General features: G+C 43.7%; 2 protein-coding genes across 5 annotated transcripts in view; one reads left to right on the forward strand and one right to left on the reverse strand.

The window, feature by feature from the left end:
• Positions 1–340: 340 nt before the first annotated feature.
• Positions 341–19772, reverse strand: zcchc2 (zinc finger, CCHC domain containing 2). Of its 3 annotated transcripts, none has more exons than XM_040047081.1 (14): positions 18796–19772; positions 14429–14549; positions 13975–14045; positions 12738–12809; positions 11768–11868; positions 9845–9948; positions 9317–9400; positions 8591–8645; positions 8349–8475; positions 7530–7597; positions 7309–7370; positions 6137–6229; positions 4608–6059; positions 341–3359 (listed from the first exon to the last, which is right to left on the reverse strand). In XM_040047081.1, exons 1-14 carry the CDS (start codon positions 19585–19587, stop codon positions 3298–3300), a joined length of 3264 nt encoding a protein of 1087 aa, XP_039903015.1. In that variant the 5' UTR covers positions 19588–19772; the 3' UTR covers positions 341–3297. The 3 variants fall into 3 exon arrangements, with proteins under 3 accessions (XP_039903015.1, XP_039903014.1, XP_039903016.1); XM_040047080.1 differs by having other exon boundaries at positions 4608–6065; XM_040047082.1 differs by having other exon boundaries at positions 4608–6065; positions 9338–9400; positions 18796–19771.
• A 1431-nt stretch (positions 19773–21203) lies between these two features.
• The window catches only part of LOC120743450 (collagen alpha-1(XXI) chain-like), a 76173-nt gene continuing 72616 nt past the window's right edge, over positions 21204–24760 (forward strand). For both annotated transcript variants that reach the window (XM_040047092.1, XM_040047093.1), the window contains exon 1: positions 21204–21833. The gene's annotated coding sequence lies outside the window, so the exon portion shown is untranslated. The remainder of the gene's footprint in view (positions 21834–24760) is intronic.

Genomic DNA, 24760 nt, shown 5'->3' on the forward strand with positions numbered 1-24760 from the left:
AGAAAAAAAAACCAGGAACAATTTGCATAAAATCCAAATTCCACTCTAGAAATATTTGACCTTTCTGGTGTGTAGATATCAAAGAGTACAGTAAACATTGATGAACAGTACAGCATTTTTCTAACCATTCAAAGGTCAATAAAATGAAACTTGGGTTTATTTGGTGTCCTCAGTATGTACACACATGAATCTCCTCTTCTTCATCCACATCTTCTCACTGCTTGTGATCCAGAGCAGTGGGATCGTCAAGTCTTGAATGAAAAGGAAGAACTTCAAAGGGAAACATGAATAAAGCCCATCTACAGTTGTTTGTTTTTGTGCATCTCTTTAGCAGTTTCACATGAAATATCTTGTCGTCTCCACCACTTGCTTCTCTTGTCACCCAATTTAAAACATCTGGGGGGGGGGGGGGATCCAAACATGTATGCATAGATCAACTAATGCACTGACAGCAGGCTGAGCAATGATGGAGGACAGACGCGGCACAAAAACAAGCACCATATCCACAAAGCTCTGAAAACAACCAATGAACAGCCTGAGTGCATCAAATGGCGACCAGAAACTTCAGCGTCTTCATTAATAAATAAAACAATCCTACATTTGTGTTAGCGACGAGTGTTCTCGAACTGATCTCATTTATTTTGTACTGACAACTTAATTGCTTAAATAAATGTTACATATGGAACCCAAAGAAGAGGTGGGAATTATGTTTTTGTCAAACTGCATTTAAAATTCTAATATTAAAATGTGTCAAAGCAAGCTCATCACCTGCTTTCAACTATAGCCAGCTAGCTGCTTGGAGCAAGAACAGCAATAGTGCTGAAGACATTCAACAGAAATGTGGGAACAGCCTCCTCTGATTATTTATAACCAAGTTTGTTTTACAAGGCAACTCGTGCTGCTCGCACAGAGGCAGTTCAGCTGCCAAGCTTCTGAATGGCTGCTCAAAAGGCTTCAGACGTCACTGGTTAATAAGCTAATGTTAGCTAAACAGAAAACTAGATTATAACCTTATCCAAGTCGTTAGCGCTGCGAAGGAATATTACACTAGCAGCTAGATTCAGCATTAGTTACTCTAAGCTGTGCTGACTGACTAATGTGGGCAGCAGTTTGCTTGGAACAGTAAAGACTGATGTGAAAAGTGAAGCCAGTGCCTTAAACGTGCAGTATTATTCTCAGTGGCCATCAGGGGGCGACCACTATGGTTATCGAGTTGTGACGTGTCACCGACAGGTCATCAAGCCGTGTCACAGATTCTCCTCACCTGCCAGTTTGAGGCCCGGTAACAAACATCACTAACCAGTGGGTGATATCACAGTGGGTGGGCCCATTGTGTACACCGTCTATGCCACAGGGTTGTAGTGGCATAGTTGTAGTTATCAGCTAAAACATAAGGGAACAGCGACAGACAAATTCCATTATGAACTAAAAACAGATTAGAAAAATCTCAGATCCTCCTTAAAAACTTAACATTGGGTTATGAATTAAGCCACCTTTAATTACACTTATATTCTACATGATCAACAATTAATTGATGTACTCTCAACCACTTTGGGGCTCCATATTCACACCTTGCCTTCTTTAATCTGTGTCACAAAAACCTCAGGAGAATATTTATCGCTTTAAATCTGCTGTTCTGCTTTTCCACATCAAAATAACCCTAAAGTCCACCTTAAAATATTCAGAAATCAAAACTGTAGATCTTTTCAATTGATTCAGTTGAATCCAGAAAGTGTCAGGTGTCGTCTGTGACAGTGTTGAGTTCAGCCTGTAACTGTCAGAGGCTGGACCCACCCAGTCTGTGCTCTACAAGTCAGTTTCCATGTTACAGCTTCTGCCCACAGCACCAACGCTTCGTGGGAACGCTGTATGACACTTTGCCATTTAGTAGATCAAATTAAAGGCTAACTTTGGTTGAAAGAAGACGAGTTTTGCCTTTCAAACACTCCACTGATAATTGGTCTGGAGCTTCCCGGGTCAATGACGATTCCAACAGGCCAAACTATTAAACTGGACCCACCTCAGACTAGTAGTTGCTGTAAATACACCGGCCCAGGTAACGCTGGAGGAGGGGCCCGAGGCAACACTTCTGCTGCTCGACCATGTTTGGGCAACACAGGGTAGCTAAAGTTGGCCAAACGTGAACATGGTTACAGCAGAGAAAAGGATGTTTCCCAACAATGCAAGTGGCCTAAACTTTAATACTAATTAATGCAAAATGTTGGAGGGGGCTTGGATATGAAGTGAACTGAACATGTTTGCCTTTCTGACACGACGAGCCAGCACGTCTCAGTTTGATGCACACTCCGAGCATGGACGCTAAAAGGAAACAGCTACTAAGGTTTAAGAGAAAAATAAATAAATCAGAGCAACATGGTGAGGACCAAACGTGCTGCCTGGAACAGAACTGGTCTGACTCATTACCTGGAATCTCAGTTTTATTTCTACAGTATGTCGCTTCAACTTTTTCCACTGTTAGCCATCAAAACTGGTTCTACACCTGAAACGACGTTTTACACAAAATGCTGATCAGTTTGCCAATTCATGCAGATTTCAAATGAACACCAATAAAATGTTTACGTGAACGCGTATCCGGTGCACAAGGTTGTAGTGGCTCCTGCTTCTCTATAGTGCATCTGACCAAAAAAAATAACTTTTAAAAAATGGAAAACAATAAGAAAATTAAATTACAAAGCAGCAGCAATTACCCTTCAACTAAAAACACACCAAGTGGCAAAAATGCGTGAGATCCGTCCACTCTGAATCAGCTTCCTCTTTAAACATACATTCAAAAACCTTACAGCAAAATTGAAAACAAAATCCATCTTTGATTCGTAGTCTTTGAAAACTGCTGTACAATAAAATCGTGAACAGTTAAGAAAAGGCATAAATACGCTCTTACAAAGAAGTGTTTAAGAAGCTCCCAGTCGAGACCGAAGGCTCCGCTTAATGTTAAAACTAAATATCCTCAAAATAGCTTTCACTTCCTAAGAATTAATAAGTTAATCATTTCAGACCCTCAGTGCAAAAATATCAAAAACCAACTGAAAGGGGGTGGGGCTTCGAGTCACATGGACAGTTTGCGTGTGCAATGAGTAATCCCCACGGGATGAAGGTTTTTTTCCAGGCACGAGTACTCGGGCTTTGTCCACGGAGCCCGTGGCAGGTCGGTCCTGTTCAGAGGATGCGGTGGCGAACACAGAAGCTTGATCACGCTGCTCACAAACAGCTCCCAGGGAAGAGGCTGCCGCCATGGAAACGAGGTCGCAGGAACTTCCTCCATCCTCCTCGTGCTCTTCAGTCAGCGTTGTCAGGGCCGTCTGAGATGTGGGACGGTGCGTACTTTAACCGGAACCCACCTGTGACACACAAACGCACAAACATCAGCTCGCAGTGGTTCATCACAGCACGACTACACGACACCAACAGTGTTCAGTGATGCTGAGCGTGTTTGCTGAAGAACAAACAGAAAAGGAAAACGCTGCTATTTCACGGCCCGCGCTTCAGGTTTGTGTTACGACTGTGGTTCGACAAACCCACACACACTTATTTTGTGCACTACATTACTCTACCTGTGAGGAAGGACAACTGCAACTGTAAAACCCATCACAGCCATGAAGTGTGAGCTGGTAATACTGAAGATTACAGATTTGTACACAGTAGTGCGATTTATACCAATACAGCGTGAATGTGCAACACACTACAGCAAGCTGTGCGGGCAGTATCGCCTGCATCACCTGCCAAGACTGCAGACGCACTAATGCAGAAGAACACAGCAGCGCTAATGGCCAAACAGGAGGATGGAAGCGTGTCACAGAAAACAAAGTTCAATGCTTTCACTCCACAACAGCATCACTGCAGCGCACGAGCATGTCAAACACCGGCACCCTGGAGCTGTAACTCTGAATGGGTCCATGTTGATCCCTTTCATTTATTTTGATGGTCCTGTCGAGTAACGGTAAAAATACATTTGATCATTTTTAAATTCATGCGTTTCCTGAGTCATTAATTTTCCGTGGGAAGACACAACGGGGCGATATTCATAAGTGGGCAGAGAACGCGAGGTTTACCCACAGGAAGTGGAGGTTAGTCGACTACCAAAATAATCTTTAGTTGCAGCCCTAGGTGCCATCAGCCTGTCCTAACCAAACTGTTTCTGTGGAAACGTCAAGCAAAAGTGCAGATAAACAAAAACCCTACACTGCCTCGTTTGTGTTCAAAATACATTCAGAAAACCTGACCTTTGATCTTGAGGTCAAGGTCACTGAGATTTGAACTTGGACGCACAGTATCAGTGAGAAATCCCACACCGCCTCATTCTCGTACACAAACTTTGGCGTCCATGCCGCCATCAGCCTTTTATGGCTGATAACTGTACTTGTTTGTATTCAGCTATTACTTTGATTTTAACGTAGGAGGTGACACTGCGGTGTTGCACACATGCTGCATCTCACTGCAATAATGTGAGCGACGCAGATTCTTCTGCCATATCTGAAAGCGCATGTTGTGAACCATGCACAGCTGAGTAAAGACAGCTACAAATATACTTCATGTGGAGGATCAGCGCTGCCTTCTAGTCTTTGCTGAGTGTTGGGTGTCGCTGTTACCTTGTTGTGTGGAGTCAATGGAGGGCTGGTTGCATTCGTGAGCAAAGTGGCCGCTCACACCGCAGTTATAACAGGACACGTTCCCGTTCTTCTTATTGACGCCACCTCCCCCCAACAGAGAGGGAGGCAGCATCCCCAGGGGAGGGTACACATGCTGGTAGACATGGTGGCAGAACGAAGTGTTTGGAGCCATCGGCTGCTGGAGGCTGTAGCTGGCGGCGGCTACCACTGCTGTAGCCTGCGTGGCCAGCATGTGCGATGGTACCTCTGCATGACTTTGGGCGTGAGTGTTAAGGTAAGGGGATGGATGTGCTGGAGCAGCACTGGGGAAGTAAGGGGGCATGGAGGTGGGTCCGTTGGCCTGGTGAGGAGGGTGAGCCTGGGTGAGGTAGCTGCTATTGCACAGGCTTGTGATCTGGAAGAGCGGTGGAGGAACACTGAACATCTGGTGCGCTGCTGCCATCTGGTGGCCCGGGAAGAATAAAGGCGTCTGACCCGAGGCGACGCTCACACTGCTGCTTCGGCTGCCGCAGTTATTGTGACAGCCACACGTCCCGCAGCCCATTGGCAGCTGCTGCGGTGCTGCTGGCTGCTGGAGAGTGAGAGGGCTACCAGGAGCGACCGGGGTGCTTCCAGTGGAAGCACTGCTGTTACTGTAGGATGTAGAGTCGCTGTGTGCCGTGCTGTGTGTAAGTGCTGGGCTAGAGCTCGGGGCAGGTCCAGGGGTGTGCGTGGGCACAGCTGGTGGAACAGCAGCTTGTACTTGTCCAGGGGCCACGGGTGCCCCCAGAGATGGCATTGGGACGGGGGGCAGGGCGTAGGGAGAAGGCAGGGCAGACGGTAAGCCTGGGCGCTTGCTTTGCGATGTCTCCACATGTGGTAGAGAAGAGGCCAGGCCCGGGCTGATGTTGGCTGGGTCTTGGCAGGTTAGTATTGGAGAAGACATGACGCTGACGGGTCTGATTGGACCCTGGTGTGAAACCTGCGGTGCAGCAGGTGAAGATCCACTCCCCGGCGCTCCGTCAGTGCCGCCCTGGCTGTGAGACAAAGCCGTTTTGAAGCCCTGGATCAAGGGCTGCATGGCAGAAGTTCCTGCAGGATGCAGTCCAGTAGGTGGAATCCCAAAGGTTTGGACAACATCCCTCTTCTCCGGGTCGTCCACAATTCCAGAGACGGCTGGAGGCAGTGTGGGCATCGGAATCATTAGCGGCCCTGGTGAGGGCTTTCCCTCTGGAACCATGCTCTGGCCAGGAAGTGAACCCAATGGGAGCCCAGCATCCGCAGCTCCGTTGGGGAGTATGTAGCTCACATTATGCATGAAGGAAATATGGGGGAAGTCTGCTCTCCCCTCCAGGCTGCTAAAGGAGGCCTCCGCCAGCACAGCAGAGTCAGTCTGGCCGGTGAAGAACATGTCAGAGCCTGGTCCTTTACAGAGGTCGTCACAGGGGCTATCTGTATCTGACAGAGGACAGCAATGTCATCGCTTATCTTTACAGTGGCTGTATTTAGAAAAAGGGCGTGTGTTTTACCTTTGTTGTGTTCATCCTCACTTTCCAGGCTCTCTGGTCCTCGGTGCTGTGGGCTGGATGGGGAGCTGCAGCTTTCTGACGATGAACCGCCATCTGCAACAACAATGTGTGTCAAAGCCAACCAGCGCCCATCTACTGTGTATGCAACAGGAAACACAGCATGATTGTTAACGTGTCCTTTACGATACGACAAGATTTACTGATGAGTTTATTAAACTAGTGACTGAGACTCTGCTTCAGCTGCAATTCATGAGGAACTCCAGCCTGTAAGAGACGGTGTTATTATTAGTCATTTACTGTCTACGAATACCATACCATGCAAGCACTAGGGCCATGTCACATGATAATACAGAAAAATAACTAGGCAACATAAAGATGTTACATCGCAGTATCATTGCTACAGCAATACCATGTGTTTACATTCCCGGTGCGCACAACAGCGAGACAAGCCTGCACATGCCAGAGAGGGACGGCCTCTGATACAGTGTTGCCAACTCGTCAGTAAGGAAAACAGCTATTGGCTGTCCTAAAAGTCGCTAAATGATGTCATCACCTAATTTGCATAACTGGTCATGCTTATGTTAAAAAAAAACAAAACACCTTAAATGCATTTAGAATATATTTAGAACTACGAATGAAATTCTTTTAAAAATTATTGTTTTTTTAATGTCACGATTCCACCATCCAGGCTTGGTACCGGCAAAAGTGACCTGAAACAGGCACTCTGGCAGAGTTACTGTGTGTGTGTGTGTGTTTAAGTCGTTTTAAACCTTCTGATCCACAAAAAGTACTGACTGCGTTACAGTCAGTGCGGGAGCAGCGGCTTCGCTCCTGCGCGATTCATTTGCAGTTTGGGCGCGTAGGGGTCAGCATCTCCTGCTCCGACTGCAGCTGTGGGCGACTGCTACGTGAGAATGACCGCCGCCTGTGAGCGCTTTGGCACGGGCGGCACGCTGCTTGTTCAGAGGAACAGCGATACGTGCTTTCACGTCAAAAAGTGGTCATAAGTCTGACTAATAACACCAACAAAAGTCGCTTTTTAGAAAAGAAATAAGGTCGCTAAGTTGGCAACACTGCTCTGATGGACTTGGGAGCTTAAAGGAGCTGCTTCAAAAGCATTCAACAAAGCACCGTCCTGTTGAAGTACACTGCCTCCTGCTACAGACGCTTACCTTTCCTTGGGGCTGCCACCAAACACCCGTTGGACACAAAGGACTTGCACTTCACCTTCTCTCTGAAAACAGGAGCACATGGGAGACCAGAGCGTTCATGTTAACACAGATGCAGCACACTGTACACTAACGCACAGACTGACAGAGCCAGAGTCTAATGACTGCTCAAACGTGTCACACAGGGTAAACGTGGAGCCTCTTAGCTCGTGAAGCAGACCTACCCTTCTGTGGGCAGCACTCTGCTCTTGGTTTTGGTGGCTGGGTGGCTTCTCTTGTCTGTGTCCTGGTGCTGTAAGAAAGCGAGGAGTCATTAACATGCAGCTCACAGCTCCCCTGGAATGACTCCATTTGCCATTAATCACTTTCAGCTGTTCAGCTAGCAGTGTATTAGGGGATCCCTACCAATTTACACGAATACTACACAGAGCTGGAGCATGAGTTAAAACAACAACAACAAAGAAAGAAAAACGACCCTGTGTAACACCAGTTTACACTGAGAAAAGGATTCTGAAGAGTCAATCCCATCCAGGGCTCTGAAATAAACGGGTTATGAGTGAGATGAAGAATGTGCTTTGTCAGCAGACTGTCCTCCACCTCTCAGTGTTTGAGCATGTTAGCGAGATAGCACAGAGCACTCCCCTTCACATGGCACGTCCAATCACAGACACAGGAGCAGCTGGGTTAATGCAATCATAGCGGCCTTCAAACGTCTGCAGCCCATAATGATTAACAGTGTTGGTGAAATGGTGCTCACTGTGCTCCTGAGCTTTACTCACAGGACTGAACCGAGCTGCATTCATGTAAAGGAGCTGCTTCTGACAGCGGCTGGTGCAGCGAGGAGCTTACCTACTGCACAAACGGAGCAGATTGCAGCACAGCAAGCTACCATTTCTACAACACTCGTGCCAGTGTTAGCAATCATATGACTGCTGTGTGTCTCAGTGGCACGCTGAAGTACTGCTGAGCACGAGTAAGAACTTCTTTAATCAAAACAGGTTTCTGTATACGCAAGACAAAGACAGACTGGCAAATAACCCGACCTGCTCGGCTTCCTGGCTGCTTCGCGGTGCGCAGCTCTTCTTCCTCCTCTCTGCAGGCCCATTGAGCTCTGCGGCGTGTCCTCCCCTGCGAGGGTCCAGCTGGGAGCCTTTGGCACCCGACAGACCGCTGAGAGGAACACGTGCTTTTGGTTAATACGTTTCCGTGCAGCTTTTTTCTGCTTCACTAACAGTTTTTTCAATTCTGGAGACAAAAAGAGTGGTGAAGCAGAGATCATACTCACAGCTGGCATGGACTCTTGGACCCGTGCTTTTTCTTGTGTCCCTGTAGATACGACTCTAGATTTCACAGGGTTTAAACAAGAAAAAGTCAATGATGGAGGCGCTCATCCAACTCATTGTTCATTACAATTCACACATTATTACCCATCAAATGACAAATGTGAGCACAACTAGGGTGAAGCACAGTGCACAGGTTTGATTACATTCTGACAAAGGAGAAGCGATTCATGTGTACTGTTAGCAGTGGCTGTAGGACCAAAGACTCAAAATTCATTTAATACATCATTTTTCTACAGCTGGAAAGAGATAGCCCATCTCTGTGTCTGTAAGGTAAATGGCTTTAAAAACTAAAAATCAAACTGTTCTTTGGAGAAAGAAAGTCGTCCAGGATTAACAAGCTTTATATAAAGTATGAGCAGGACGAGGCCGTGCTGGCTGCTGCCCGTGGCACATGATGGGGCAAATATAGCTGTGAAATATGAGGATTTGAAACAGACTCAGCTTTTCCGACTGACCTCCAAAAATAAACACTAGTAAGACTCGGGCAGCAGGCCTGGTTAGCTGGCCATGCCTTTGTTTTGTCAGTGCCCACAATCACTTCTCAATCAGCGATTTACACAAACTTCCATGCACTCCTCCCCTCATCATGCTGCACTGCCACCAGTATCACAGAAAAACAACCCGCTCCCCCCCAAAAAAAGAAAAAAAACAGAAAAAAAAGCGCGGACCTGAAAGCTGCTTCTTCTCACCTTCCTCCTGACTGGAGGCATCGGAGCAGTCTCCCTGGTAGGCTGTGCCCAGCTGACAGCTGCCTGTTCAAAAAACCCCAAAAACACAGAAAAGGTGAAAACCCAGGAATTAAAGCACAAGTGATGAAAACCACTTTGTCTGATCACTCAAGACCAAAAACTGCACATCTGTAGCATTTTATTACTTTCATTACATAAATAAAGAAAACGAACTAAACAGGAAGCCAGAGAGGTTCAAAATGTAAAATCAATAAATACAACACTACACAAAACAGTTCTTGTTGCTTTCTCTGGCTATTGTAAGGCTCCATACATGAACCTGAACTGTGACTGCGCTCCCTCACAAAGGACCAGAGGACATTATGTTGGTGGACATGCGTGTTTCAGTGAGAGGAGGTGAGACCACCGACTCTTCTGCAGGATGATGCTGCAGCTTTCATTAACAGCTGACCTTTCAGACAATTGCATGATCTAACATGAATATGAGTATCTTGGCCTTATACTCACATCTGCTACAAGTAGGTTTAGCAGCGTAACTGGAATCACAGTTGAAGAAGCTGCAGACCTTCCTGGTCTGCCTGAACAGCGGCGGCGCAGACAGGAACCTCTCTCTACAGGTGAGAGCAGAGAGACGGCATGAGTGAAACTCTGTTCATTAACAAAAACAAATACCCTAAACTTAGACTTCAGAATGACACCATTACTCTGAACACAAACTCCTCCTCTGAGAACGTGTTTGGCACTTATTTTGAAGCACTAAACGATTATTCATAGAAATAGTCACTAGGACATAAAAACTGCATGCACAGGGTGGAGCTGACAATATTTCAGTTACATTACACGATCATAAAGGCTTGAAGAATTCACAAAAATATCCATGGACTTTCTTCTGCTTATCAATTTCAGATTTGTGGGAGTGCATGGAGAGGCTGGGTACAGTCTGTACCAGGGTTAACACAGTCACACTAATCACTGGGTGCCCCCGTTCTCGTAATGACTGTACCAACCCCCCAGTCCATAAACATTGAACCTGTCGTGCACTGTGCAAGTTTTAATGGCCCATAACTGTAGCCAACAGTGAAGCAAAAAGCTTTGCTCCAGCACTAGTTAAGCCTCGCCTTATACAAGATGAGACACAAGACAAAAGTCTGACAGTGGGCCGGACTTTGGATGCAAACAAAAACAGTCCAAGCAGATAGGTTTCAGTTTCCCCACTCACTCCACAGTCTCACTTCACACTAAATGAAACTGGTGGAGAGGCCACACCCACTGTGTGGGTGTGTGTGTTATCAGAAATGAAAGGGAAAACAACAACAAAAAGCTCTCTGGGTTGACTATCCATTCAACCAAGAATGAAAACCAGCCCTGTTTAGCATGCCTGGCATGTATTACAGGGACACTTACAAAGCTTTGCAGATAATAGTCAGACCCATTTGACAGAATATCATGTTTAGCTGTGCTTTCTAGGTCAAGAGCCCCCGCTCCTTTCCCCACCCTCCAGTACTGGCATGATGGGGGTGACGGTGTTCCAAACACAGCCCCAAGTCATGTTTTACAGTTTGTCCTGCTGGTTTGTAGCAGCAGCAACAATAACTGACACACAGCACACTGACGGAAACGAAGGTACTTAAAATTCCCACGGAGCTGCTTGTTCACAGCTATTTTAAGCTCAAGCTTTCAAAATAATACAGCGACGGTTAGCTAATTGTTTTTGTTTACATTTTAAACTGGCTGTATTGATATATAAAGAAAAGACAGACGATGCTGTTCGATTTGCAAAATAGTGTCAAACAGGAGGATTACAGTCTGACACCAACATGCCCTTTGTTTCTCAGTCTGCCCTCCTCATCACATTGTGACTACATCTTAATCTCTGGTGACGTTTTCCCTCCACACATGCACACACACACCTGAGATAAATAACCGCAGGACACTGAGAATCTCATCCAGTGTTCCTTCACTGACCTGGGGTCATTCCATTCAAGTCTACTGAGCGCCTCAAAATGCCACAAAGCTTCTTGCTTGTTTTCGAAGTAAACTGCGGCACAGTGAGGAGTAGGAATGCATGTCAGATTTTTTACACACAGGAAATGATGCTGAACAACGTCTTTGGGTAAAGCAAGACAGATGGTGACCTCTTATCCTTGGAGAACTCAGAATAACAGAACAAAATGACCACAGTCGCGACTGCGGCAAGTCCTCGGTCAAAGCTGCAGTCCACAGTGTTTCCACGTGATCAGATATGCGAATGGCAGAAAACGCCAAACAAGATGGAGCCGAAACATTTTAACACAAGCTAGCCACAAAAATGCTCAACAAAAATAAATATTCCTCATCAGAAACTGGCTCATCTAGCCAGAGGTCAAAAGGAGAATTTGTCCCGCAGCTTTTTAAAATTTCAGGTGAACAAGTGGGTTAGATGTAAATTACCTGAGGTTCTTCTCCACCTCCCTGCTCTCATACTGGCCCCCCTGGTTCAAAAGACTCAAGATGCTCTTCTCAAAGGACTCCGTACACTGATCCTTAGGAAGCTGCAGAGAAAAAGAGGGAAGGTGAACAACAGGAGGGATGCACTGAAGCATTGCCTGCACATACAAGTTTTCATTATGCGTCTTCAAGACCTCGACTTCCTTTTTGTGCTCAATAACCAGCTTTGGGTTCAATGGCGTGGACTGAAGCTGTATTACCATAATGTATATACGATGGTACATCCCGATCACCTGTGCACAGATTAGTTTCGTACAGGACGACGAGTAAACTTTAGTGAAACCTCCCACTGTGAAAATGCTTCTTTTTTAAAAACTGGCCAAACATTTGAAATTGGCATCTGGACTCATACAGCTGTTACTGATGGAGGTAAGACCAATCAGAAAGTGGTTCAATTGCCAATGACAACTACTCCACAGTATCCTCAGCAAGGTTCCCCGGATACAACCGTCAGAGCTGGTGTGCAGATGTTACACAAGAAAAACATTTGTATAAATGCTTGAAGTACAAACAATCAGTAATTACCAGTGTATCAGTCCTATTTACTAATGACACTGCTGTCACTTTGTTCTGCTGATGTGTCTGCTGAAGTTCTGACAGTGAGCCAGCGCGCCAGCACCTGGCTGAAATTCAAGCAGCTAAATTAACTGTGCTGATTAAATGTTACCTACAGCTTCGTCCATTTGCCACAACGTCTTTGCATCATTTACAACAAAACAGACCTAGTTGCACATGTGACAGTGACACACTCAGACTGAAACCTCTGTACAATCAGAAAACAGTCTTAATTATATATCTTTAAAAAAAAAAAAAAAAAAACAACAGTTCAACAAATAAAGGAATATAACGACACTGAAAGTTCTTTACATATACTTCTGCAGCTCTTCTGCTTTAATATTACTGCTGTGATTACCTTCAGGAGGAAGTTCTCCAGCTCAAAATGGGTTTTGGTCGCTTTGCTGAAAGAGGAGTCGGACCACTTCACCTGAAACAGCAGCAGGACACTCCATCACTGCAAAGCCACAAGTGCCAAAAACACCTCACAGAAGGACTGCACTAGAAGTTTACCGCACAGTAACGGCATGAAGACACCCAAGCAGGGCAACAATACTGAATAAAAAGCGATCAACCTGTGAGCATAAGTGGAAAAAACAAACAAACCATTCAAATAAAACAAGAAAAAACAAAACTTGTGTTAAAAGGAAGATTGGCTTACTCTCCTGCTAAGAAATCGAGGTGTGACATCTTTTCTAATCTCAGGAGTTGCTCATGTCAAAAAGATAGAATAGAATTCAAAGTTAGAGTTCTGTTTATGAGTGAGTGCACTACAAAGATGTCAGAGTGTCTGTGTCTTATGCATCAGCAGCTCCTTCCAGTCCAAACAGAGCTGCTGGCTTTACTGTCAAAGCTTAGAAAAGCCAACAGGACAGTTAGGCTCTTCTCTCCAATTGTTTAATGATTTCTCTGCACACAAGCAACAATCAGGTTACTTTGTTCTATAAAGATCTAAACAGACTTCTCAAGGGATAAAGTCACCAGCTGTGACACTGACACGCCATGCACCACTGAAAACGGGATTTTTCTGAGCGCAACGGCCAAGTAGGTCAAACAAAGTAAAGAAAATACAGGAAACTATCTGGGCGTTATAATAGGCACATAACTGTGTGTGCGACAATAGGGGCACGTGTAAAAGCTGCATTTTTCTTGCATGATCAAGTTCACAGCTGCGGGTGTTGGTGGCAGAGCAGAAAGCAAGTTTCTGTACGTGTTACTGAGCAGGTATACGAACAAAAAAGAAACAGACAAAGTTTCTACAAGAAGGAGGAGCCTTAACTTTCTGTCACTGTATCACATGTGGTGAATATAAGGGCAAACAAACTTGTTCAGACCCGCCTGAGAGGCATGGCAGGCAGCAAGTTAGCAAAACAACCAGTGACCCTTTGCCTGTATACACGTGTATTTGGAAAACCCAACGACAGGAAAAAGACAATTTATTGCAATAACAGACTTCTTATTTTGAACTGTCAATCATGCAAAGCTACTCAAAGGTTAACAGTAAAAATTCAGATTTGTAACTTAATATCACAGCTCATCTTTGACTTGACCTGATCTGAAGCGGTGCCCGAGAGTGCGTGTGTGCGGTTACCTACCTCAAAATTGTATTCCTTGTCCGTTCTCTTCCGACAGATGCCCCTAAGCACAATTCCCTCGATATGCACAGCTGCACAAACACAGAGGACACACTAATGATATTGTTTTTCCATAAAAACAGCAACATAGCTAATACCGTCTTCAGACACAGTAGTACAGGTCTACTGAAAGCCTGTTGAATTATTTAAGCCCATACAATATCAGGGTCACTTCAGCACCTGCCATGAGTAAATCAGCAAGTAGAGAAAAATGTGTATTGGCTTCTCTGCGGCTGTACAAAGTGCCAACATAACAAAAACCATTAGTGCCTTAGAAATGATTACAGCAAAGAAAAAGAAAAAAAGCTACTCGTGAAACTCTGACTCAGGGCACATATCAAAGCTGCCAAGATCTCAGTTGCACCTGCAGCACATAATTGCCATCGTGTTCAGTATGTGCACCCTTTCTATTCACCTTCTCTCTGTGTTGCCCTGCGGCTGGACCGTCGGCTCTGGCAAGGTGGATGGGAGGCTGGACACTCTCCTAGCCCAAGCCCTTGAGAGGCCAGGTAATCTCCCTTCTGGCCCATCAGCTCCTGGAAAACAAACACTCAAAGTTAGAAACATAATAATTCACTGCAAGCTGAGCTCTACTTAGAAAGTACTGCATTTCACAAGTGTCACAGTTACCTATGACATTTCAATTTAAACAACTGTCGGTGCAAATTACTAATGCTGGGGGGGGGGGGGGGTCGTCAAAGTTCGATCAACACCACCAGTGGTTTGTTTTACTTTTCCCACAATACACAGCTGGAGATCAATGAAGGGATCTGGAAATTGGAATACCATCCCAGGATCTCTGATGGACCGATCCGATATTACGTATCGGTATATAATCCGATACTGACATAAATTTCTGGATTGGATATCGGAGAGAAATAAAAAATGTAATCGATCCATTAAATATCAAAAAAAGCACCTCACAAAACTTGTGACACAGCGTAACTCTGCTCATAACCGCAGCACGTCGCAGCAGTGTGCTCAGTGATAGAGCGGTCTCTCTTCTTTGTTTTGTTTTTGCACCAGAAAGAGGAAACAACAGCAGCACGTTTAAGCTTGATAAGCTGTTGTTAGAATGTATTTAATATTACTTTCTACACCAGGATCTTTTTCTACAGCTGACGGCTGGTAACTGTGCAGGGGCGGATCTAGCAAAGTGTAGCCAGGGGGGCCGATAGGGCATGAACAGGGAAAAGGGGGCACAAAGACATACTTTTCTTTCTTATTCTCATTTAAAATGTCGAGCTTTTAATTATTTAATATTTATCTGAATCTTACACCCAAAGTTTTAATCTGATGTAAAATGTATAGAAGTCCATTACTGTATATAGTAACTATTAAGTCTAATATACCCTAGTAAGCTATACTACTTTTTCCTTTGGGAAGGCACCATCTGTGCAGTCTGCAGTTCTGTTGAAGAAAGATGTTGAATCTATTTAATTATTCTTGAAAAATAATTTATTTCTGTGCATTTTTTTCCCACACTGCATCAAATTAAATTTGATTATGTCTATTAAGCATCATGAGGTGGAGTGTGTGTGTGTGTGTGTGTGTGTGTGTGTGTGTGTGTGTGTGTGTGGGGGGGGGGGGGGGGGGGGGGGGGGGGGGGGGGGGGCTGCTTACTCTTTAAAATACCAGAATAGGGAGGATGGAGAGCAGGTTTAAGTTTATTAGATTGATCAGTTTTGCTGAACTATGAAATATTTTGGGTGCAGTGTATTCTTTACATACACATAACAGAATAGCCTTACTGTTGTTTTTTTTAACGTCAGTATGAACTTATACAAAAAGCAGCAAGATATTTAAAAAAAATCAGTTTTATTGATTAAAAAATACACTATATCTGATTCATATCGGTATCGGCAGATATCCAAATTTATGGTATCGGACATAAAAAAGTTGTATCGTGCCATCTCTAATCACTGAGTACATTTTTCAGCTTTTTCTACGGAGTGTAAGACTAATTGCAGTGACTTTATAATTCACTTCTGACACAAAATGAACTCAACGACCCAAAGCAAATATTAGTCTGTGATAAATTACAAGCCAACAGGAAACATGAACCCACAGAAATGCTGAGCAAAGAAAGGGAAAAAAGCACATATGCATACATAATACAAATAGTACAGAACAGAGCCAAGCTACAGCATCCGTCTGTGGGTACAAGAAGGCCAAGCAAAGCACAACATTGTGTCAGTCACAAGGGATGAAACAGATTATGTATGCATAACAAAACCCCAGAACCCTCCATTTGTTTCAAACCCGTCACTTTCTCTATGTGTTTGCCCACATTTGACAGTGGCACAGTCCAGAGACTATTCTTTAAAAAGGGCACGAGTGATTTTATTAAGAGCAGTGCATCTTCATCAGGCAGGGTTCTGGCTCACAATGACTTCATCCTGGGACTCGTGGAACAGAAAGCCTTCGAGTCAGAGATACAGACACGTATGCTGCTACTAGCATAATGTGACTGGGCTGGAAACTAAGTCTCATCACCAAACAACTCACACTTATTCTATTAAGTATCTTACATGGGGAATAGCGACTGCTATTTCCTGCTACATATCCCCCACGTGTTAGGCAGCAACATGCAAACTCGGATCCTTTAGGGTGGCTGAGACTCTAAAACGAGTGAGGGGTTTCTCATGAGCCAGTGGGAAGTTCTCACCCTTGAGTGGCTACAGAAGAGCTTTGCATTCCTCACATGACTTCAGGATAGTTAACTGAGGTTTTGTTCATTCATAAAATCGACAAAACTATTAAACCGTTTTCTCAATACGGCCGATGTTATTATGCCCTCCTGTACGCTTCAACAGAGCCTGTAGTTTGAACTTTATCCACTTATAACACAAACCTGTGGAACCAGGTTTAATGACTGAAATCAACAGTTTGTACCTAATTGGAATCAAATGAACTAACAACTGCTGTTTGGAGACAAGAGGGACCACCATGTTTACACAGAGCTACAGGACGCTCACATCAAGAAACGGCTAAATACTACAGAAACGATATTAATATTTCAGTTTCAGTCATTGGGAGAGCAAATTGAAGCCTGTTAAACAAAGCAGGCTTACTGAGTTGCTTGGATCCTCTTATAGAACAGAGAAATCACTGAAGTCTTAAACACAGACTGGTGAGCAAAGGTAAGAAAATTCAGAGTGGATGTCACAGTAAACCTGCTTATAAAAAAATAATATTCAGGTAGACAAAATGTCCTGGCTTTGTATGCAACTTTGTGATACATTTCTATGGTATATCTTTGAATTATATTAACAAATCTGGAAAGCAGATTAGACGAAACAAAAAGCAGCCAGTTTAAAGGATTCAGTCATAAATGGTGTTGATAACAGCCCAAGGAGGTATGCTAAAAAAGCTATACATTGATAACTCAATATACTTAATATTAATGTCACGAAGGAATCACTTAACTTGGCTGGGTTATAATGACACCTTATCCACTTTATAGGAGGTTGTGTTCAGGGGTGAGATTTAAAAATCCAATGAAGAGAAAAAACAACATTTTTTGCAATTTTTGTTGCCAATAGATGGAGGAAAAACAGATCAAAGGAGCAGGGGTCCTTTGATCAACACGTCACACTGCATCTCTGCTGCTCCCACTGATATGTCAGTGTCTGGTATTGTATACAGTGTCATCAGGTCCCCCAGCAATAATGTGTCAAAAATGTAGTGCTGCTTGCAGTACATCAGCATTACATTGGCAGTGCCAGCAATGGGAACCTTCTTTCCTTTAGGATTAACATCCACACTGCTCCATGTGCAATGCTTTGGACAAGTGGTTTTACGTGACCTTCCACAGGCATTAGCAGAGAACTACTGAGCAGATATACCCTCAAATCAGACATGGGGTTTTAGCTTTGTTGAGCACTCCAAGCCCTTTTCACCAGAAAAAGTAACCAAAGATGAAAGCTGAAAATTTTAAAAACTTCAATGCAGTTTAAGCCTGACATGAGATTTGAACCACACTTCCCCAGGTGAAAGCTTTCTGCATCTTTCTTTTAACGTGCAATTCTTACAGTTAACACTACTCATCTTATCTGGCTGATAAGATTATGAGATACACTTGCAGGGAGCCCATTTCCAACTCGTGCTTTTGATTTTTTTTTTTTATAAATTCTAAAGCGTTTTAAAATAAGACACCAAAACATGTTACCAATCCCACCTTTCATAGAAAATCAAGACCACACCAGCTAAAAGGAGTTTTTTGATGGATGGATGGATATTCAGCTGTGTGGCTGGGTGATTGTTGGGAGATCGGCCCTTTATCAAACACCTGCTACAGCACAGAGGCGCTTGGAAAGCGGTCTGTTTGAGAATTAGTGCTGTCAGAGGAGCGCTTGGCATTACATCTGAATATAGCTTTAATAAGGGCACCACTTACCCTCCAATAAGCTTGTTAGCGACTTACACTGTAAATGGCGGTTAGACAGATGATGGTAACCCATACAGTTAAACAGCAGGCTACAAAACAGCTCCGAGCGTGTAACAGCTGCCCAAACTGTAGCTAGCAGCAGGGTAACCGGCTGGCTTTCATGTTAGTAATAGCATAGTATAATGGCAGCTAATGCTAGCAGAATAATGTTTGCTCTGAGCCTACTCTACCAGTATGTGACATAAATTTCATGTTACGCAGTTTGAAATACATGTATCTAACGTTTTTCCCCACTTTAACCAATTCTGCTGAAGAACACATTTTAAAGTTGGGCGAGTTTAACAAGCTAGCTTAGGATTTAGATGGGCTAAAGTTGGTTTGTTGCTCATTACCGTTGCTTGGACGTTTGATCTACGCTGGCGTTGACGCTTTCCCTCCTCCATAGCAAGCTCTATTTTGTCGAGCAGTTCCCGAACAACTTGGCGTTGGTGGAAGTGGAAGGCTGGGTGCAGGGACGCCATAGTAAAAAGCAGCGCAATCTGCTCCAGAGGTCCTCCGGCTGTGTCGTTTGCAGAGAAGCCGCAGTCTTCTTCTGAGCCTCCGTACATACTGTCGGCCTGACACGGCGAGTGAACGTGAGAGTCCCTAAATGGAGGGAGGGGGCAGTCGTAATTTCTGCAGAACAAGGCCGGGTTGACATGGCTGAGTATCCGAAAGAGTATTCCAGCACATTCCCTGCTGTCAGACCCGAGGAGGGACAGGCAGACTAGGAGTTTAGACCTGATCACTGGGTCAACCACGTCCGTTAACACTCCCAAATCGCTCGGACTATTTGCTCGAAACTCAAAGTCCCGTAAAACATGGTAATCTTTTCTAGCGAGATCCTCCAAGTAAGATCCTAAAAAACGGAGCTCCAGGGGTTGGCACATATGCAACAGCCCGCACATGAACTCGATACGCTTAGCAGGGTTTAGGTGCAGGCCGAACCACTCAAAGACGCTCTCCTTGTCCAGTTGTGCTGGATGCACCGGAGGTCTGGGCGAGTCCCCCAGCTTGTCATACGCCACGGAGGGAGATGCCGCCCCGAGAACATGTTGGTGCTTCGGCCGATCCAATGAATCGTTCTTAGCCGTTTGGTTACCTCCTTCCTCGCCCGTTTTCGTCGGTAGTTTCATTTTCAGCATTATCAGTGCTACGAGAGAGCCTTCAAAGTGTAGACGACGGACCAATATACATTACTGACAACCTAACACCGCCTCGTAATACTGAGCGACAACCGAATATCCGTCGTTTTACCGTGTTATTGCTGTTAGCTAAGCATCTGACGCGGCGCCACTACAGAAGCCCTTTTCACGGAGTTACAGTCTTCTTCTACTCTGCATTAACGGCAGTGTGGCAACCACTGTTAGCTCATTGCTGCCACCGCGCGACTGGTGTCGGAGTTACAGTGGCACAATGAAATACTGTACTTGAAAAACTCAAATGTAAAATCAAATTACAGGCCTGTAATTTTACTGTAATAGGCCTACTCTAATGCAAAACAGCGTATTCTGCTACTTAATTTGTTCAGTGAGATTTAGTGTAGTGCATGAAACACTAAACTAAATCGAGGGCCAGAAAAAGATGCTTCGTGGGCACAGCCGACATACCCATCACCCATTTTTAAAGTGATCTTCAGCAATAGTTCTCCACTACAGGTCACTGCATGAGCTCAGGAAAACTTCCAGAAATCACTGTGAACAATTTGCTGTGCCATCCTCAAATCCATGGTTAAAGCTTTATGATGCACAAAAGAAGCCACACATATGAACATGAAACGCCACTATCTTCTCTGGGTCAAACAAGAACTGAAGCAAAGAGAGAAACTGCTCTGTGGTGAAACGAACCTACATTAGAAATTATTTTTGTAAAACATGGAGGCTGATGATTCGTTTCTAAATTCCACTTACTGATGAAACTTTATTGAACTTTATTGAAGTGCTGAAAACAAGACTTCATTAAAACACTTCTATTTAAAATATAGGATCACCTCACATTTAAAATTGATCAGCAACCCAAAGGATAAGTATTTATTTTAATTAATCTGTATCTGTCCAAATGTGTTCCAATCCCTATTTTAGGGGCAAAATATGCTAAAAGGTTAATATCTCCCGGACAGATTTTCCAGTTTAAAGCAAAGATCACGAGCCATCAGTACTGTTCATTGAGGCAAGACTGCCCTCTGGAGGAAACATCTGGAAATTACAAGAGTGGCAGTAACTACCAGCAGCACCTCCCATACAAAAGTGTGACAGTGGCATCCATGTAACTAATGCTGTATGTTGAATCTTGAACTTCAAGCTCATTAATAATGTGTTCGGTATATATATATATTAACATATTATTTTTTCACTGCTGTGCTCATATGAATACACATAAATAAAGAAAACAAACAAATTATACTACAAAAAAATATGTCAACTACTATAAACAGCCTCCACTTTGCACTTTTCACAATTTTATTGTGAATTTTCAATTAAATCGATTTTCTTTTAGTAATAATGGGCTGAGATTACAGAGAGACAACACATTAGTTTCTCTCAGAAACATGTTAAACATAATTCTACTTTTTTATTGAGCAAAGGTAACCTCAACCTTCCCCGCTTTGCTGTTTGCTGTTACACACAGTTGAGTCTTTTGCTTCAGCTTAATTTTTAAGTACAGCATATGGTTTGGTAACACATGTATTCAAATGTTATTGTAGAAAATGATGCTAAAATCCAAGTTTTCCCATGGGTTGGTCTGTGAGGAGCAGACGGAGTGTAACGTGTCATTTCCGTTTGTCAGTGATCGCGACTTTATCGCAGTGATTCAACGTGAGCCGCAGCTGCTTTTTCATCTCTCGCTGCAGAGCTTCTGTAACCCTTTAATTGAACTCATCTCCTGTACAGCTGCAGAAAACAGCGTGCTGTGAAACCACAGTGCTGCCGTGCTTTATTACACGACTGCTGATCACAGGCTCAACACTTGATCCCCTTTATCTCAGACTCAGAGAAACTGTTGTTTAACTTAACAACCTTCACTGAATGAGGCTCCTACTCTCACTTAGCTCAGTTAAGTTTATTAACTGTTTGTTGTTTATTTCACATTGAATGTTAAATGAGTCATTTATGCAGTCAGACTTGTAAGCCTTTTTCACACATCTAGTAGCACCGTGCATGTAAGTGTGTGTGAGTAGATCCACACTGGATATACGTTGGTCTTAGTTGTGTCATATTCCGTGGTGGAGTTGGCCACAGTTTGTAAAGGCTGCCCTGACACTCCCACTGCACCCTCTGCCAACCAGGAGGAGGACTGTCACTGCCGAGCCAGGCGTCCTCTCTCTTCAGCGTCTCCCAGCAGAGTTGCATTCATCATTGGCTTGTTGCAGCTGAAGGAGAAAAGGAGAAAGGTAAGGACCTGTCAACACTTCTTCATTACACATGCTCTCACACAGTGTAGCTTTATGAGGAGGAAGCCTGGACAGAGTAGCTGTCCATTAGATTGCCAGCTACTCTTCCTTTCCTGGACTTCTCTGTTCTGCCCATCTCTGCTCAGGATGGTGGTTGTTGTTTCATTTACTACTTAATCTGCGATATGCATGCATCTTGTCTAAAATGCGATGTTACCACAGCATCAGTTTGGTTTGGCCAAAACTGACCGGCCATCAGGACAACAAGAAGCTAAATATACTGCAGAAGTCATACATCAAACTCTGTGATTATGGGTCAGAGAGTTGAGGTCCTCAGCTTTACTGGAAAGCACCAGCCTCCCTGTGTGTTTCTTGGCATGTTTAAGTTACGCTGTCAGTTATGTCTGTTCCCTGAAATAACTTCTAATTACTGTAGACACTGTACAGCAACACAATAAATTGGAAACGATGGAAAAGGTGTGTGCTGGACAGTTTTTAAGATCGTCATGGGATAGATCGCATGGAAGAAAAGTGCAGTTTTCAGATGCAGTCACCAATTATCTTTGAACAAGAGATGACAGTGAAAGTTCTGCTCGGTCACTGCAGTTATTTTTGACATCAGCTGCTCGTTGGTTTTTGACAGAGGAAAGATCGGATCTGGTAAAATGTTACCTGGTTTGACGAGCAGGAGATACAAAGCAGTGTATTTGTAAAGGCTGCGTAGCAAACAGAGCTCTTTCACTGATGTCTTTGTACCTTTACCTGTGCTAGCTGTGGCTGGTTGAGCAGGTCTGTAGAAACATTGGTTTAAAATGTCAGGTTACCCTGAGCCAACATGTCATCACTCTGGGCAGACAAGATGAATCTATGAAATCTAACCCCTTCATTGTCCGAACACAACCCTGTCGCATTATGTTACTTCACTGGGATGTTTTCCACTCTTCAGATCTTCAGGTCAGTCCCTAATCAGAGCACTAATCAAGTTCATGTAACTGTAACACAAATCTAGAAAAGGCACAAAACGTGCTGTTACGTAGAAAGAAGCAATAACTGAGCAGAAAAGAAGCAAAATGTGACTTGAAATTGAAACAGCATCTGTGAAATCTCAAGTAACTGGAAAACCTGACATAAATATTGAGAATTTCATTTACTAAACATTCTTTAGTGAAATTAAAAGTGTACTGCTCATCTTTTAAACAGGAGGCATTTAATCCGACAAGATTAAATCCAGATGTGAAGTTCTCATCACAGAGGACCTCACATCTGGATCTATATTTATTTTTGTCTGTTACTGCATATAAGTGTTACATGACAATAAACAGGGATGATCAGGCTGCAGTTCCAACGGAACAAAATGTATTTGAAGGACCAGTCCCTGATCTACCTGTGAAACCGCAGGAAATATGTTTTGGACAGTGTTCAGAGTATAGAGATAAATTAATGCCAGGATGTAGCCGACGGCATGAGGTCAAAACCGAAGCGGCCTAGCAGAACTACAGGCTGTAAATAAAAGATGGACACTGCTTTGGGGTCTTACAAAGAGAAAACTTCTTCTCTAAACAATAAGAGACAATAGATATATTTCAACTGTCAGAGTTTTATATTGGTTTTGTGAGTAATATTGTACATGTTCGGGCACATTAACCTTTCTGTTGGGTTTTGATTACACTCATAAAGTGTCATTATCATCTGTTAAAGCCTCCATCGAGTGTTTGTCGTATTACTGAGCTGTTAGCATGCACGAGTAGAAGGCTAGCTTTTTATGTGTGAAACTGCCTTCCATTCGTTATCATCAGTTTATTTCAATTTAAGAACATCTTGCAAGTTTCTTGTATTGAAGCAGGTGTAAAATTCACTTTTTTTAGGCTTGTATCCAATTTTCTCTACAAGGTCATGAAGAGGAAGTGGAGTTGCTTGTCCAGATCAGCTCTGGTGAAGCACACGTACCCTCTTTCTTCTTTTTGATAAGGCTCGTACTTATTCTGCTGACCCTGAACCCACCCCTAGTTATTCTGCGCTAGGTACTGGGAGCTTCCCATGATGCACTGCCTCTTCTTCACTCTCTGTGTTTATATACTCCACTTTGCATTTAATCATTAGTTCTCTTCCACAGCGTGTCTTTAGTCCTGTCTCCCTCCCCTCACCACCATCAGGTCACGGCAGGTGGCCCCGCCCCTCGCTGAGCCTGTTTCTGTTGGAGGTTTCTTCCTGTTAAGTTTTCCTTCCTACTGTAGGCAGGTACTCGCTCATAGGGAGAGATCTAATTGTTGGAGTTTTCTCTGTATTGCCCTCTTACAGCACAAAGTGCCTTCAGGGACTGTTGTTGTGATTTGGTGCTATAAACAATGGAATGAATTGAACTGAATTAATGTCGAGCAGCGTGATGAGAAAGAAATGTAGGAGCTGTTTAACATCAGGAAACACTTTCCTGTTGAGTCTGTGGGCACAATCCCCATGTGTCAAGTCACAATTATTATAAAAATGATATTTAGTTTGTCAAACATGCGCCCACCTTTTAGTAAAATAGACAGTAAAGCTGCTTTAGGGCACGAGTATCTTCTGTTTGATACGTTGCCTCAGAGAGTCATGTGCCGTCTTTGGAGAATACTTTTTGTAAGACGCAGTGGCATTAATTAAATGATGTGACACATTTATTGTTTGTTAAGCTTTCAAAGGAAATGAGTTACAAGTAGGTAAAGTGTGTGTAGAATGCAGGCGTCAGTATTTGAAAGCATTTTCTAAAGTGGATACAATGTGTCTAACTTCACGGCTAAAATAACACCGTTCCAGATTTATCCACTCAAAATGTATTGAAAAAAAATCATATTATTTTAACTGAGAAAGCTATAGTGTACTTGAACAGGTTGGGATCCAGTAGCAGTGCTGCTCTCCGCACTCATCATATTACATGAACCAGTGAAAGGCGC

Source organism: Simochromis diagramma, unplaced genomic scaffold (genome assembly GCF_900408965.1).
Source record: "Simochromis diagramma unplaced genomic scaffold, fSimDia1.1 OVJJ01000715.1, whole genome shotgun sequence".
Classification (NCBI taxonomy): Eukaryota; Metazoa; Chordata; class Actinopteri; order Cichliformes; family Cichlidae; genus Simochromis; species Simochromis diagramma.

Excerpts from the sequence above, each read along its gene's own strand:
- zcchc2 (XM_040047080.1), bottom strand. The coding sequence starts at position 19,587 with ATGCTGAAAATGAAACTACCGACGAAAACGGGCGAGGAAGGAGGTAAC. Across the intron at positions 12,810-13,974 it reads ACAAGGAATACAATTTTGAG|GTGAAGTGGTCCGACTCCTC; the intron begins GTAGGTAACCGC and ends CTGCTGTTTCAG. Across the intron at positions 8,646-9,316 it reads TGAGAAGAAGCAGCTTTCAG|AGTCGTATCTACAGGGACAC; the intron begins GTCCGCGCTTTT and ends TGTGAAATCTAG.